We start from the raw sequence: 17,313 nt of genomic DNA on the forward strand, positions 1-17,313 counted from the left end.
ATAGCATTCTACCAAAATAAAACCCAGTTAAAACTTGCCATATTGTATGAGTCTTTGTCCAAATTCCAGCTCTTCCCAGAGGATTGCTCTCATCATCAGTGGATTCTCTTTCATCTTCAGCCTGTACGCTGAACTGCCGCACTGCCTGGTACACAGTCATGTTATATGGCAGTAAATGTTCTCCAATATAAAACTGTAGCCTGTGCCTTACATTTCCCGAATTTAAAAATTGAGCAGCCTGAATAACGCAAAGAAAAGTAGCTATTAAGTCCAAATGCAGACATCTGTACAATAGCTGAGATTTATCTGCTGGGTAAGAAGCCAAGATTGGCAGTAGATGTTTCAAACCACAGATAACTCTTGAAGTCTATATATTCTGAGCATTACTTATATGAAATGCTTCAAGACAGACTGCTCAGAGATTCAACCTTTTCTTGTTTACCTACAGAGATAGTAGCATTTACACAGAGGTGTGACATAGAGTAAAGACTATTCATGTTTTATACAAAAGCTCTAAAGATGATTGCATATTGGTATGGTTAATTTAACTTCCATTGTTTATGCAACCTACCATACACAGGCAAATGTGAATTGACCATCTGCAGTTTCCTGCAGGAAATTTCATATTTTGGTTATTTAGAGATACTCAACTTTATTAGTCTATTTTTTCTCTTTACATACACAATTCTGAAAATCTTCAATTTATAAGCAGATGCAATAAGAAATAACTAGTAAAATTATAAAACCATTCTAAAGTAATTATTTATTAAAATGTATCAATTAATTATCCATTCCTGTGACTTTCCAATAATGGATGATAAGGGGTCATTTGAATCCTGGAAAGCTAAATCACAGATAAGGCATGAAAAGTGTGCAGTACAACAGGTGTGAAAAGGACTTTACCAGAGACTCATCTATTTCTTCATCTGACCCATCGTCATCGCTGTCTTCATCATCTTCTCTTACTCTTCCATATCCTGAGTAACAAAACAAAACAAAAAAGAACCTAAGAATTTTAAGTAAAAGGTAAAAGTAAACTGGTATTCTCTTTAATAAGTAGTAGTTATTGGGGCTGGAGAGATGGCTCAATGGTTAAGAGCACTGACTGCTCTTCCAGAGGTCCTGGAATCCTAGCAACCACATGGTGGCTCACAACCATCTGTTATGTGATCTGATGACCTCCTTCTGGTGTGTCTGAAGTCAGACACCGTGTGCTCACATACATGAAATAAATAAATCTTAAAAAAAATAAAAAGGCAACAAAAGTAGTTATTGTTACATTCTGATCTATAAAAAAGAAAGATTCAGAAACGTACAATGCCCTGCCTATGAAGCAAGTTCAACAAATACCTATTTGTGATAAAATCGGAGGTTCCTGCCACCTATGGTTTATGAAGAACATCAATGAACAGAGAAATAACCTTTAAGGCTAGTTTCATAAACACAGAAGTAAAGTACACATACGGAAAATACCTCTAACCACAAGGTATCTCTCAATAGCTTGCACCAGAGCCAGGGGATCAATCTTGACAGGCCCGCCTTTCCACTGCTTCACATTTGCACAGTCTGGGTGTCTTTGTAACTGACATTTTAACTGATGTGTGTTGAAAAATTTTAAAGCTTGTGATCCTCTGTTGAGAGAAAAGCTCAAGATAATTTATGAAAAATGGTTATTCTATTATTTTCACAGTCAACTTATTTAACTAAAGAGATTCTTTAAAGGACAATTTTTTTTACAGTACAAAGCACTTAGAGTCAACAACAAATCAAGTTACTCAATATAAGTTTATTATAAATAACTAAATAAGTGGGTTTTCATACATATGAAAAGCATGAAATGAACACGATCTCTAACCACTTTGAATTCATGTTATCAAGGATACTTACTAACCTCAATGAAATGCTGTATTTACTAGAATATTCCTTTGGAAATAAGAACTCATCGTCAACTAGCTGAGTGCACTCACCTCTTCAGCATTTTATCCCTCCATACTAAATTCTATTCAAAGACCAAGACCAACAGGGGTGGGGAGTTGAGGGGGAAGGGAGAATCCTCTATTTGTTTGACTTATAAAAGTAAAAAACTACTATGCAAAATTACTTTGCTACATGCTTTTAAACAAATGTTATACTTTTTAAGTTGTTTCTTCCTGTTAAAAGATTCTGGCAAGTCAGATACTGTCAAACTTAAAATGTAGTTATTATTTATTCAACTTCATGAAGAGTGAAAATATTAAACAAGCATAATTCATACAAATTTGAACGAAGTCTCAGGCTTTTTTGGGTATGGTTTATGTTATCAAGTCTCAGGCTAGCTCTGAATGCCACGATCCTATCTGCCTCTTCCTTATAACTACTCATTTAAAAGAATGTAGCAAAGCAAACTGAAGGTTAGTTTATATTTTGTAGTAGTTATAACTACTGATCAGTAGAGACACAGATGTTATTGTCAATATACAAAAACAAAATTAGAGAACCATTATATATCAAAAGTTATCAATTTAGAAAAACTAAAAATGTATTCGAATGTTTATTGACCCAGTCACTGATTTACCTATTTTAAAAATTAAAACTCATCAGTTGTTAGCCAGACAGTTGTAGTGCATGGCTTGAATCCCTGTCCTTGGGAAGCAGAGGTTCCCTCTCTGAGATTGAGGCCAGCCTGAGCTACAGAGAAAGTAAGGACACTCAGAAAACCCCTGTCTCAAAAAAACAAACAAAAATAAATCAGCTGTTAAAATACATTGTATGGGCTGGGCATAGTGTCACACACCATTAATCCTAGCACTTTGGAGGCAGATGTAGGCAGATCTCTAAGTTCCAGAGGTACACAACCCTGTCTCAAAAAAACCAAAAATAAATAAAATACATGGCATGATCTAAAAGAAATAAAATGCATTTAATTCACTGACACAAAATACTTCAGTCATTACAGAGCAATGTTCCTAAAGAAGACCTTACCAGACCTCTCACCATGCTTTCCTTCACAATTCTGGTAGAAAGTGGGCATACCCAAGCAATGGTCCTTACCTGCCTCCAGCTCCATTTCCACTAGGGAAATCATGAACCTTGACTGGAAATTGCTCCATTTGGCTGAGACAATTGTTCATCTTGTGAACCAGTGCCAACAAAGGCGCATGGCCCACTGGTTCTACTCTTCCAACAGGCTCTTCTCCAGGAAGCTAGAGTTATGTATTAAACAAAACAAACAAGCAAAAACATTAAACACAGCCTTTTGATGTCAACACTCTACAGCAAAAACACTTAAACAAGCAGTTTCACAAATGGAGATTTATCTATTAATTTTCTAATCGTTTATGACAGACTTTATTAAGACAGTGTTTCCAAGTCACTTGTTCCTTTCATTATTTTATTCATATGCACTGACTGGTGTTTCATCTGCATGTGTATCTGTGTGAGGATGCTGGATCCCCTGGAACTGGAGCTACAAGCACTGTAAGCTGCTTTGTGGGTACCTAGAATTGATCCTGTTTCCTCTGAAAGAAGAGCTAATGGTCTTAACCACTGAGCTATCTTTCCAGCTCCTATCCCACAAGAATTTTATTTCGAGAAAAAATACGTTTTTGAACATCCCACAATTCTTTTTCAAAATTCATGAAACCAAATGACAAAATCCAACTCATATAGGCAAGAGGCTATTTATGTTCTTCCCCTCCTTTTTCTTTTACGAAGAGTATTCATGTTTTACTGCAAAATTAAATTATTTATGCATGATAAAGAGTACGAAACTGTCCTGTGAATGATGGTATTAATATATGAAACCATACAAATACTAAGCCTCATTCAGCCTTAAAAGTATCAGGTAACAGATTGCAAACAAAACCTTAAATATCAGATAAGATTATGAACATATACAGTCTTAAGGTATATCCCATACTTGCACCATGTTTGTGAAAATAAAGATTTAAAAACAATAACCAACAAATTAAAACCCCACAATATCCAACCTAGTCATCAATAAATATCATTTCTGCCTGTAGATAGCCAGCCACACATGTTAAACTAATATTAACAGTGTTTAAAATGCCTATGAATACTTAAAAATTGCATGGTTTAGCTAATAAGCAGTAATCGTTATGCACATTACACCAACAATGCATGCAGAAAACAACTTCCTGGGTAATTAAAAAACAGCTTCTAAAACAGTTACAACAGGTCTAATCCACAGTCCTCAAGAGTAGCTATGCTCTTGTTCTCAAGAACTAGGGACAAAGGGATAGGAGCTAGCTGTAGACCCTGCCCTTGTAATCTACATTACAGAGATGATTGTTGAGGACAGTAATACTGTACCTGCCTATCATATTCTCAACAAATATAATAAATATTCTAAATGAGACTACTATTAATGCTTTTCTGGCAAGGAGAGAAAAGTACATAACAAAGTTGATGTGGGCTTTAGGTCTCTAGGTTGGAAGGTCTATTTGTATTTTAGGCAGTATCCATGCTACCAAGGCTGGTCTAAAACTCACTGTGTAGTTACATGGTTGGTCATCTTGTCTTGCCCTCCAAGCACTGGGATCTAATCTGTCTGGCTTCATTTTATTACTTATTCTATGATACATAAATTTTTTGAAAAAGCCAGAGACCGTAGACTATCTTTAACCCCAGCACCTGAGACTCAGAGGTGTGTCTCTATGAATTGCAACAGAGCCTCATCTACATAACACAACTTTGTCAATAAATGTCAAAGGAATCGAACTGAATAAGCAACACTCAGTATACTTTTATTGGGACACACTTGCAAGCTCTGACTCTTAGTATCCATAACCATTATTAACTTACTGGAGAAGAAAAAAATACATGAAGGAAGCGTTTTAACCGGATCTCTCTGCTGACAGCATCCTTTTCACTTTTAGATGTCAAATACAGCAACAGTTGTTTCACAAACCCACTATGTTGGATTTCAAATGATGAAACATCTGACTCTGAGACTATGCTACGGATTTCTACAAGGCACTCAGCTCCACCATCCACCTAAAAGAGTGGGGAAGAAGATTCTATAATGATTTAAAAAGTACAATTCACATTTCCCAAAAAGAAATAAAAATTTATTCTCAATGCCTTAAAAACAAAACAAACAAAAAAACCACTAGCCAGCTATGAACCCTATGAGCAATGCCAATCTGCCAGGGAAGACCTAAGGGAACTGCTGGCTGATAGACTCAGTCAGTTTTAATTGATATACCTGATAGATTTAAGTTTTATTTACTTATTCTGCACCAGATTTCTGACTATACTGACAGCTAAGATAACTGAAGCCTGACAATAAAACAAACTTCTGTTTTTTCTACCAATTCAGATATAAGCTCTCACAGATATGATTGGTTACTTTCTTACGTAAACTTGGATTCCATTAATGCTTCATGTTTCCTCTTCTTGCTAAAATTCCTTTTCCACTATACAATTCAAATATATAATTCTTGTTCCTTCTGCTCCACAAAAAGCTCATCTTAAAAAAAATGTTTATGTTAACTCATGCTGTTATCTCTTATAAGCTACAGGAAACCCACTCAGATCTACCTATCATGGACCAAATAAGACTCCATCCAGGTAAGTATATCTGCCTAAAGTTTTCCCAAACAAGGTTTGGCCAGCCTTTGCAGGAAAGGAGGGTTATTTTCTCTACAGCCAAAGTCCATTGGGAAGACCTTCCTAAAATTACTCTTCAATTATTTCTCCACACCCTCCCACCCCCAGCATTGCAGCATTATCGAAGAAGTCCAGGCCTGGCAGAGGCATTCTCTGTCAGGTCTGGGACCTGACTTAGCCACCAGTAATTTTCTCTCGCTATTGAGTTCGCCCCGAGACACAAAAATTTCAAATCTCTAAAACTATACATACTGCCAATGGTCTGGTAAATGAAAAGAGGTTCCCCATCCTGACCCCTCCTAACTCATCATTTGCCTATTTGCTGCAAACCCCACAGATGAGTCTTTCCAAAAAGGGTCAGAAAACTGTTCTAGGACTAAGACGTAAATATTATAATCTCTTTACTTATTTTCTCTTTGGCCATATTGGTCTTGTCAGATACATATGATAAGATCTCAGATCACTATCCAGAAACATCAAATCCTTGGCAGTTGTGGCTCTTCAAAACCAACGGGGGCTTAACATCCTGACAGCTAAAGAACGTGACCTTTGCCTGTTCCTCTAAAAAGAATGCTGTTTCTACATCAACGAATCAGAGACAATGAGAGATAAAACCCAGAAGCTACAATCAGACATACAGAATTCCAGGGAATGTGAGACCTTCAGTTCCTGGACACTTCAAAAACCCTATATGGAAGTGGACACTACCCTTTGTGAGGTCCTTTCTAGTCATCTTTCTGGTGTTACTACTCAATCCCTGCCTTATTGATATTGTTTCTACATTCCTTCAAAGGCAAATACAAAAAATTTCTAACCAAACTATTAATCAGTTCCTGTTACAGGATTACAGCCCATGGAGGAGCCTGATGTGACATCTGTCAGGTGGACCTCTACAACGCCCCAAGACAGCAGAAGACAGTTTAAGAGACTCTCAGGGCTCATATTCCCCTTTCACCATTGGCCTCACCCTCCCCTTTCCTTCTTTTTTATGATAAGAGAAGATGAGGAATGGTAGTATTAGAATTTTCTTTCTTACAAATGTACTTAATCTCTACCTATAGAGTGTGTGTGTGTGTATGTTTTCCAGCAAATCCAAGAGCTCCAAAGAAGCAACCTACAGATGCTTCAGCCTTCTCTAGCAGACACAGATGCTTCTATTGGATCTATTCCTTCTGATCTACCCTCAGATTGTTCCACAGACGCTGGACAACAAGGAATCAGCCAACTCTAAGATTGGACAAACATCCCCACTCTTCTAGACTCTCTAGAAATGATGCCCCAAAACAATCGTGAAGCTGTCAGATCACAACAACCCTATTCCTGCTCCAGCATCACCTCTAACTTTCCTTTTTTAATAATAGCCAAATATGCACTGCCCGTTATTTGACACTATAAAAAAGGCTACTTGCCCCCTACTCTCCCTCTCTTGCTCCCCCTGCTTGTCCCTACTCTCCCCATTCCCTTCCCCCAACACCTCTCTCTACCTGCTCATGGCCAGCCTCTACTTCTCTACTCCTCTCCTCTCTTTCTGCCTCTACTACCCCCCATGACCTAAATGAATGAATAAATGACCTGAATTAAAAAAAAATTTTAGTGTGTGTGTGTGTGTGTGTGTGTGTGTGTGTGTGTGTGTGTGTGTGTGTGTGTGTAATCCTTATAGGCTCAGGAAACATCACAAAAGTAGTAGTTCATGATAAAAATCATTGTTCATAACACAAGGAAAAGTTTTCCCTTAGCTAATGTAGTTTTCTAAGAAAATACGATACAAACTCAAAGCAAATGTCCTACCTAATAAAAGAAAAAAGTTTTATTCATTGAAAAGGATCAATGTTAAGCAAATATGACACGCTACTCTACTGTGCATAATATTTAAAAATACAGAAGTGGAAGAGTGGCTACTTGAGAAGCAGAAGAGAGGGGGAACAAGAAAGGGCAATGGGTAGAAAATCTGAATAGACTCAAAGCACAAAGTATACATGTATGAACATATATCAAAAGCCATGACTTTATACAACTGATATTTTAATAACTTTAAAATTAGGAGTATGGCTCTTTTAGAAAGCCAGATTAAAAATGATAAAACCTGATGCAGCTTTAAGTCAATGGACATAAAATGTCAATTAAGTATCTTAGAAAAGAATAAAAGCTACACTAAATGCATAAAAGTAATAAAAACCAAAAAAAATAATCAGATGAAATGGCAAGGGCCATAGTAAAGGCTTAATCCTTTCAAGTAAATACTATGAGTCTGCAGGCAGACATGGCCATGAATCTTTAGAAAAAAGGGCATTTCTTAAATTTTGTCATTTGTCAATAAGCAGGTAACACAAAGAACAAAAAGAAATGGCAAGTTTTCCAGTAGGTACTGCGTATGGTGAAGCATAGCAATGAACAGGGGTCAAAAGGCATTAGCTGTAGAAAAACAAACGGCAAATACCACCTAACCCATCTCCCAACAATGCACTGGACACAGACAGTACCTGGAGGTTGAGTTGTTCAGTTGCAGCACAAAGTCTCTGAAGAACATTCAAGGCAGGGTTGCTTCCATCCATATTCTCAGAACTAAAATAACGCTCAACAAATTTATGTGCCTGCTCCTTAATCCAGCCTTTAATTTTTTCTCTACAAGAAGGAAAAGGAGATATTAAGGTCTCTGGATAGGTGAAAAGTCTACAATGAAGTCAGATTAGGACTAAAAGATATTTTAGCAGGTTAAGGTGCTAAATTCAACCTCTTGGAGAACCAATTTCTGCAAGTTGTTTTGTGACCTCCATAAGTACTTAATACATAAACATACAGATATATGAAAGAATATTATCCTAATTAAAACAGATACACTCAAAACACTGGCTTACGATCATTATTGTAAGATAAAGCAAATCCAAATTCACTCTCAAGATGGGCTAAAATATATCATCTAAGGAATTGCTTAGGTACTTGGAATGTATTTCAGGTCATCATGTGAACAGTAACATGTTCCAACTTCCTAAATGTTCATACCTAAATATGAATTTACATAATAAATGACTAAAGGACAAGTATATCTAATACTGTCCATCTCTGTTCCCTAAAGAGATAAGGTGAAAATGAGGCATTCAAGAAGCATGTGACTGGTTGTTTAGAAACTTTAAAAAAGTTTTTTTATAGAGGAAGCAGTTTATACAGGTACTCTGCATCCAGTGCATTTCCTATGGCCAACTGATAAATATTTCCATATAACCAAATAATAAGAAATTAGTATCTGACAGAGATCCAAGTAATGGCAGCTATTCTCACCTATAAATCTTCAAATTTCACAAAGTAAGCATATTAAAAAGTATAAACTGAGCAGAATTGTCAACTAGTTGTTTCATTGCTATGCTATAGTTTTTATATGTATAGGGTTGAACACATGGACAAAACCAGATAGACAGCTGTGTGGGTAGGTAGGTATGTAGGTAAACCAAGTCCATGTATCCCTAGCATGAGATGAACATGCTCAATACAATAGATCTCCCATCCTGAACCCCAGCACACACTTTACCTATTATTGGATATGGTATCTTTTGAGGCTGCCCTGGCAAGACCACTAACACCTGCAGTTCGTGCTGGTTCGATGTTGTTGCTGTTGGACTGCGCGCTTAACCTTCCCCATGTTTTTGGATTCAAGCTTGCCAGGAAGGAAGATTTAGGTGACTGAGTAGTAGTGGGGCTTTTAGCTATAAACAGAAAAGAATTAAATACAAATCGTTTCAACAAAAATTGAAGAAAAATCAGCAAATATTTCAATCTTAATATAAAAACTAAACAGCAAGTCATAGGGAACCTTATTCCTTATCACATTCTCCCAATCATCTCACCAGAGGTCTCACCTTGATTGTCTACTTTATCGTCATCTCTTGGAGGGGAATACTTTGGCCTTCTTGGCCCTCGTTTAGGCAGTCGTTTTCTCTTGAGAACATCACTTAATCGACTGTTGCATAGAAAAACAATAATGAGATTAGTAATTACCACTCAAGAACCCAGCTGTGGACATTTAACTTAGGATTTAAAATGCCCCAACAATTTTCACTGACTGAATTAACATGAAGTCTATGGACACTTACAATCTATAAGGAGTATAGAAACAGAAAATAATTTACTAAAAATAAAAACTAAAGACCTGATTAGCTTTCTTCATATCCAATTTTATAAATATAATGCATTAAACAAAGATACAAAAACCAGCCTGGTTTTTAAAAAGAAAAAAAAAAATCAACCATGAGTATCATATTTCTAATCTAATCTAAGCAACAGAATACACATGGACTTAATGTTCACATTATAAAAATATTCTAATTACTTACAGTATTATACCCCAAAGGTATAGGACAATAAATAACATGATAGATACATTAATAACAACTCCCATAACTTTTTTATATATATTAATCTGTTAAGTGATAATCTACTTGGATCGAGAACTGCATATTCATTCAATTGACTATGCATCTCTTGTTCTGCATGTTATGTTTAATTGTTGAGACTGATATTCCACATTACCTCAGACTGGACCTCCAATCTATGATTCTCATGCCTCATCTTCCTTGACTGAGTGAAAGGAGGGCTTTATTTCATCTGTCCAAAGGCTTTATTCTAAACAACACTACAATGCACTATATATCACACTGCTGCCCTTAACAACACTAGAAATATTCATGAAATTATTTAATAACAAAGATACAAAAACAAAAGACAGGCAAATGAAAAAACATTCAAAACAGCAGCAAATGGTTCAATGGATAAAGGAACTTGTCACCAAGCCAGACAACCTGAATTTGATCTTAAGGACCCACATATTAAAATGAGAGAGCCAATTAGTACAAACTGACTTCTACATTGGTACCAGGATACATGAATGCACAAATGTGATTATTTTAAAAATTAAAATTAAAAAAATTGTTTTAGTTCAGCTGATGTGTAGCTTAAATAAAATCTGAATAATTCAAATAAAAAATCTTAATCAGGAAAAGACTCTCCAGAGTCTGGTATTCCATGAAATAAGTATGCTTTATGTATTGAAATATGTAACCAAGAATATTCTATAACTTATAAGTGAAAGTTAAAAAATGTTTATTTTAATTATTTTAAAAGGCAAAGGCATTTGTTTGTCTTACAGGTACTGAGGTTTATTCCAAGCACCCACATGGAGGCTCACAATCTTAATTCGAGGACATCTGGTGCTTTCTTCTAGCCTTTGAAGACACCTGCACATTTATGGTGGACATACATATACTAAGGCAAACACACATAAACAAAACAATCTTTTGAAACAACAAGAATGTTTCACTTGGTAATCCCAATACTTGGGGGAGAGGAATGGCCAGGAGGATTGAATTGGCAACCAGCGAAAGCTAGAAGTTTTTCAAGATAGGAATTTTCTTTGTACACTCTTGGCTGTCCTAGATGGCCTCATAACTCCCTGCCTCTGCCTCCCAAGTGCTGGGATTAACAATATGCGCCACTACCACCCAGCCCAAGCCAGTCTTTTGATTAAACTAAAGTATGTATAACTCCTACAATGGGGAAACAAACAACTCTTCCCTCAAGCACCCAGCTCCAGCAATCTAGCTAGCTGTACAGTACAATGGTTCATTGAGGTATACTGATTTAATTTTAGAATCTCAGTAATAATGTTTTACCAAGATATATTTTATAGGACCTAAAAAGTGAACCCAGCAGTTAAGAACATTAGCTTTGGTTCCTAGCAGCCATTTGAGTTCAATTCCCAGCCCAACATGGCAGCTCACAACCGCCTTATAGAACTCTAGTCCCAGGAGCCAAGCCTCTTTTGGCCTCCAAAGAGCAAGCCAAGAATGTGAGGTAGAACCATGCATGCAGGCAAAAACACCCAAATTCATATAATAAAAATAAAAGTTAAAAAAAATATGATGTACTTTGTAGCAAAAGAAAAACATGCACTATTACTTTGGGTACACTCTAAATTTTAGAAATAAATGTGGATTATCACAGACAGCAACTCAGACAGCAACACTCCAGTTTCCAACATAAAAAAAATAAAATAAAATAAAAGCACTTAAATGTGTATCTTCTAATGCAATGACAAAAACAAAAACAAAAAAAAGAGTTTCCAACATAGTAAATCATACAGCATAGCAGGCACAAATGACTTTTCTTACCTTACCTTTAGGAAGCAGGCAGGTGTTGGTAATTAAGACTAAATAGGAAGGCCTTGCCTATTGTTTCTAATTCCTTATTTTTCACTACACCAACACTCTGACATCACAAAAGCATATGTACAACAGTATTAAGCAGAATTACAGAAGTTGAAACAGGCTAACAAACTGCATCTGTGACAGGTATGTTTGCTTGCACCTCACTTCCCTTTAGTACCAATATAAATGATGTGTATGCATTTCATGGATTGGGCCCAGTAAAGTAGCTTTTTTAAAGTTTTTTTTTTCTATTCCAAAGAACAAAAGGAGCAAATAAATACTTTAATGCTAGAGGTAATTTTCATTATTTTCTGTAGATTCTGTCATCACCACCACCAAAAAAAAAAAAAAAAAAAAAAAAAATCACCCTCAGATATTCTATTCTCAGAGCCTTGGATATCAAAACAGATACAGGCAAAATACATTAAGAATCACAACAAAACTCACCCTTGAGGGCTCAGATCCAGAGAATCATCTCTGCTATGCTGCAAGCTAGGTGAACCCAGATCAGCAGAGGCGTTGGTTGCTGCTGTGGCAGTCCCACTGCTGGCTGGTGCTGTAGACCCCAGGGATCCTGACCCATTTGTGCATGCCTTTGGGGGACTTGTCAACAAAGACTCTGATTCTGCCAAATGTTTTACTTGATGCATCACACCTTCATTGCAATAGGGACAAAAAGAAGTCAATTTAGTCAGGAGACAAGAATATCCATCAATTCAAATTTCCCGAATGCTAATCCTGGTAATATAGAAATAAAGCTAGGAGAGAGGAAGCTGGACAGGAAGGCAGGAGAGAAAACGTTTCATCTCTCCGCAGATCAGGAGAAATAAAAAGCTATTTTTATTGAGTGTCTTCTAAACTTCCAACCAAACTCATATAAAACTGCTACTCAAAGTAGAAAGACCAATCAGCTTCAAAAGAGAAGACTACTATCCAGAAAGAGCTACTGAATGGTAGTGGTGATCATCCATCATTAGAATAAGGACTAAAATATAATTTGTGAGAAGAGAAAGGGTTCCTAAAAGTGGTGATTCTGTCTCTGTCTCTGTCTGTCTCTCTCTCTCTCCCTCCCTCCCTCTCTCTCTCCCTCCCTCCCTCCCTCCCTCCCTCCCTCCCTCCCTCCCTCCCTCCCTCTCTCTCTCTCTCTCTCTCTCTCTCTCTCTCTCTCTCTCTCTCTCTCTCTGTGTGTGTGTGTGTGTGTGTGTGTGTGTGTCTGTCTCTCTCTGTCTCTGCCCCCACTCAAATATCCAAGAATGTTTATGTTAAAATACATGAAAATCTGTGGGTGAAATTCATGTGTGTGTAGAAGCATCTTTTGAGAGAATTGTCTGAAACTTTCATTAGATTTTTTTAATTTGCCTTTGTCTTTTTTTGCTTTGGTTTTGTGGAATTTCCCATGTAGATCAGGCTGGCCTTAAACTCAGAGATTTACCTATCTCTGCTTCCCAAGTGCTGGGATTAAAGGCATGGACTACCATACCATACCACGCTTCTGTTAGATTCTCAAGGGGTCAGATAGTTGGGGGGACTGATTTAATCTTCAGGTACTTGGTTCAAAACTACATTATAGGCTAAAGCTATGCTAGGTACTGAGGACACAGTAACAGGCAAGACAAAAAGCATTCAACAGATTAAATGGCTCAAATGATACATTTTCCTGAGGATTCCAGTAAGTAATGATGAGCTTACAAAACAGAAAGATAGAAGGAATATAAGAAGCTAGAGCACACTATAGGAAAACCAAGCTCAAAATGGAAGAAAAACCAAGACTTCACAGGAAAAATTAGCATTAAACTTTAGTCTTTATGTGAGCAGCATGACCTAGCTATGAAAAGTCAAAGCCCACACCCATAACCAATACCATTACATATATGCTGCAGATATGTGTGAGAGGAGAACAGAGAATCTGATGACAAAATCACTTGACTTGGGATAGAGAGGAAAGTGGGCAAGTAGATCTTATCATTAACTTCTAATCCAAAAAGATTAGAGGAAACAAAAGCAAAACAAAAAAATGAACGATAAATCTTTAAAAAACCTACTAAGACAAAAAAAGAATCTGATACTAGAGACTAAAATATGTAACTATTTCATGATTCCAGAAAATAAAATGCATGTGCTTCTGTACACCTGATTTGTAATAGTCACCTCTGAGTAACAAAAAAATACTGCTTTAGTAGTTTTTTTTTTTAAATAAATTGTCATTTTTTTATTTAGTTACTTAGAGATAATGTCTCACTAAGTAGCTGAGCGCACCTTTGATTTTAAGGGTGCCACCATACCCAAAGATAATTTTAAGCATTTAAAAAAATCTTTCTGCTTTGTTTCCATTATGTTGGTAAATCTATCATAATTTCAAAACAGGAAAGATTTTTAAAAAACAACAAAACAATATATGAAAAAGTGATTGACTATCAGAACATGCTTTGTTCAGCCACTGCTAGAAGCTTCTTCCTAGACAGGTGTAGCGGCACAGGACTTTAATCCAAGTACTTAGCCAGAGGCAGACAGATCTCTGATTTCCAGGACAGCCAAAGATACAGAGAGGAAACCTGACTCAGTAACAAAAACAGATGGCAACAAAAGCAGAAACCTATAGCCAGACATTATAGAACAACTGAGACTGTGGAATACTCAGCCTGAATGGATTGTCTCCATCAAATTTCTACCACTTGTTGACCTTCAAGAGAACTAAGTTCAGTTACTAACATTCACATGAAAACCCACAACTATCTGTTAATCCAATACCAAAGGATCTGATTTTCTCTTTTTTAACCAGTCACATACATTCTCAGTCCAAAGATACATCCTCCAACATTAGAATTGTTCTTATCTTACTGCCCTGATGTACTGCAACCTTATTCAAGGGATAATTATGGATTAAAGTTTATGACTGCTGCCAAACTTCAGTGTATATATGGGGGGGGGGGGGAATCACTGAAAATTACTAATAGCCATCAGTCCCAGTGAATCTCAATAATCCTATACTATCTATACAGAATACACATAATTCTTATGAAACACACTCTGCATATTTTCCAACTCTTAAACATACCTCCTGAGTAGATAATGCTTTCCTTATAGACATTGAATGTGTCATATAAAGTTCTATCTAAACCTATTCATCATTAACATATTATCAAAAATGGCATTACCTTCTCTCCTGAAGTAAACACTAAAAATATCAGGTAACTTTTGCATTAAAATTTCTGCCATCTGAAGAGCTCCAACTACTATCTTCAGGTCTTGGCTTGATAGCATAGAAGCAATGTGACTAAAAAAGAAAAGCATTGTGAATAAACTCAAGTTGGTGATTAAATTTAGTCATACTAAAAATTTAAGAACAAAATTAAATTCCAACTTAGCAACTATAATTTTTATTAAATTCAGTCTGATTTTTAATTAAAATTACATTTAAAAAGACATTTAAAATTATTCAAAGCGTTCTAAACAAACTTTACCTCATTTTTTCTGTACTTAAATTCAAATTTTTCTAAAATTACTTCAGATTTAAATTTCTAATTTTTTTCTTTAGTATTCCCATGAACACACCTTGAAACAGCATGATTTTTCAGAACATCCTTCAGAAGTTCAGCATCAGCAAAATAAATTATCCTAAGAATTGCTCTAAGGCACTTATGTCTGACCGCAGGTCCTGCAGAGGAGCTATACACTTCATAAAGAACGCCAAATAAGGTCTTAATGAAAGACTTAGCCAGTTCCGGATCTTCTTTCATAAGCTGTGCTCGTGCATCATCCTTCTTTAACTCTGAATATCCACCTGTTATTTTAAAAATGTACAGTCCCACAGTGACCAACTACTACTACACACACATATATGCACACAGTTAAAAAATAACAAGTATTCAGCCAAGCAACTATGTAAAATGCTATGCAGTAATTTTTCATTATAGAACAATGATATGATCAACTAGGACATACAAGGATAGCATTAAGAGCATGGTGACCATCCCAAACAGGTAAAAGCATCACTGTACTAACTATATACCTCTTCCTTGTCTTAAAACAATGTCCCTTTGTTTTGGAAGGTCTGTATTTGCATATAACATGAGAGCTTGGAGTGAACAGTATCAGACTATATAACCTAAGAAGCCTCAAACATTCCTACCTAGTCCTTTTCTGGGAAGATGCATGCAATGAAACCTGCATTAGTTGTAACAGGCATTCTAAGGCATCATTTAAAGAGAAAAAAAAATTTGGGAAAGAATGCATGCATAATAATACTAGTTTATTCATAATAACTGAGGCACAGGTTGTAGTGAAATATATCAAATTATTCAACTATCTTGCCCCTACTTTAATGATACTCAATGAAACTGATACTATGTAGACAAAAACATTCCAGGTCCAGTACAAAGTTAAGTGAGTGAAGATACATAACAAGCTGAAAGACTAGAACCTACATGGTAGTACAAGAGAAATGGCTCCTTCAAGTTATCCTCTGACTTCCTTGTGCATGCTTCATACTCAAAATTGATGTAAAGTGAATAAACCCCAACAGCACAGTTCAATTTAAGTCCAAGAATACTTACTAGTGTTAGTATTGGCTAAGGGGTTAGGTTTTCTCTGAATGGCACGTGCTGTTCCCGTGTCCTCATTGATTTGCTGCATAGAATTAAAATCAATAGTATAAACCCGTCCCAGAGTGGACAAGCTTATCTCATCCTCACCGACCTGATGGGCTGCCTGAGAGCAAAGAGAGAGAAGTCTTGAATATAAACATGTAGAAATCCATTACCTTAGGTACAGCACTACTTAATATATATATATATATATATATATATATATATATATATATATATATATATATATATATATATATATATATATATATTTTTTTTTTTTTTTTTTAATGAGGCTGGTAAACCGACAGAATGTGAAAATTTTAGTACAGTTGATAACAACTCAGTTGCTTAACAAACCATTTTAAATTAAACCAACCCACTGGCTCTATAAAATACAGCTTAACTGACATGAAGATACAGTTCGAAAAAACTGTATTGTGAAAAGAAATTTTGCATACGTACTTAGAACTCCAATTGTTATAAAACACTTTTTACCTGATAAACATCTAGAAATCTACTAAACTTAAGCCAAACACCTTGGAGAATTGTCTTTAGATAAACAAAGACAACCTCACATTTACACATTCTAAGCCTGTAAGACAACTAAAACTAAAGTCTAAGATGAAAGCATTACACAGAGAAGACTATTATATAACTTACACCCTCGAGAAGTTAAAAAATGCTACATATGCTAATTGCACACCTGGAATCCCAGCACTCAGGAAATTAAGTTAGGAGTTCTCTAGGTTCAAAGACAGCTTAGCAATAATCTATCACTTTAAAAACAAACAAGCAAACACTCTGTATTTTATACAAAGTCCAACCTAAACTGAGAGTCCTTGACAGAATGAAATAGCTATCTGGAAATGGTAAGTAAACGAACTGCAGAGATGTAGTTATTATCAGGAGAATGCTAAAAAGAA

General features: G+C 36.0%; 1 protein-coding gene across 10 annotated transcripts in view; it reads right to left on the reverse strand.

Moving 5' to 3' along the window:
- Positions 1-17,313, reverse strand: part of TRIP12 (thyroid hormone receptor interactor 12) — a 106,033-nt gene that overhangs the window by 20,103 nt on the left and 68,617 nt on the right. For 6 of the 10 annotated variants that reach the window (XM_080933316.1, XM_080933315.1, XM_080933313.1 and 3 more), the window contains 12 exons: positions 16,358-16,511; positions 15,357-15,585; positions 14,960-15,078; positions 12,252-12,459; positions 9,462-9,562; positions 9,134-9,308; positions 8,091-8,232; positions 4,804-4,995; positions 3,031-3,182; positions 1,474-1,646; positions 904-977; positions 39-238 (listed from right to left, as the gene is read on the reverse strand). In XM_080933316.1, coding sequence (XP_080789442.1) covers positions 39-238; positions 904-977; positions 1,474-1,646; positions 3,031-3,182; positions 4,804-4,995; positions 8,091-8,232; positions 9,134-9,308; positions 9,462-9,562; positions 12,252-12,459; positions 14,960-15,078; positions 15,357-15,585; positions 16,358-16,511 — 1,919 coding nt within the window. The remainder of the gene's footprint in view (positions 1-38; positions 239-903; positions 978-1,473; positions 1,647-3,030; positions 3,183-4,803; positions 4,996-8,090; positions 8,233-9,133; positions 9,309-9,461; positions 9,563-12,251; positions 12,460-14,959; positions 15,079-15,356; positions 15,586-16,357; positions 16,512-17,313) is intronic. The other 4 variants (XM_080933308.1, XM_080933314.1, XM_080933312.1 and 1 more) reach the window with 1 other exon arrangement.

Source organism: Micromys minutus, assembly GCF_963924665.1.
Source record: "Micromys minutus genome assembly, chromosome: 19".
Classification (NCBI taxonomy): Eukaryota; Metazoa; Chordata; class Mammalia; order Rodentia; family Muridae; genus Micromys; species Micromys minutus.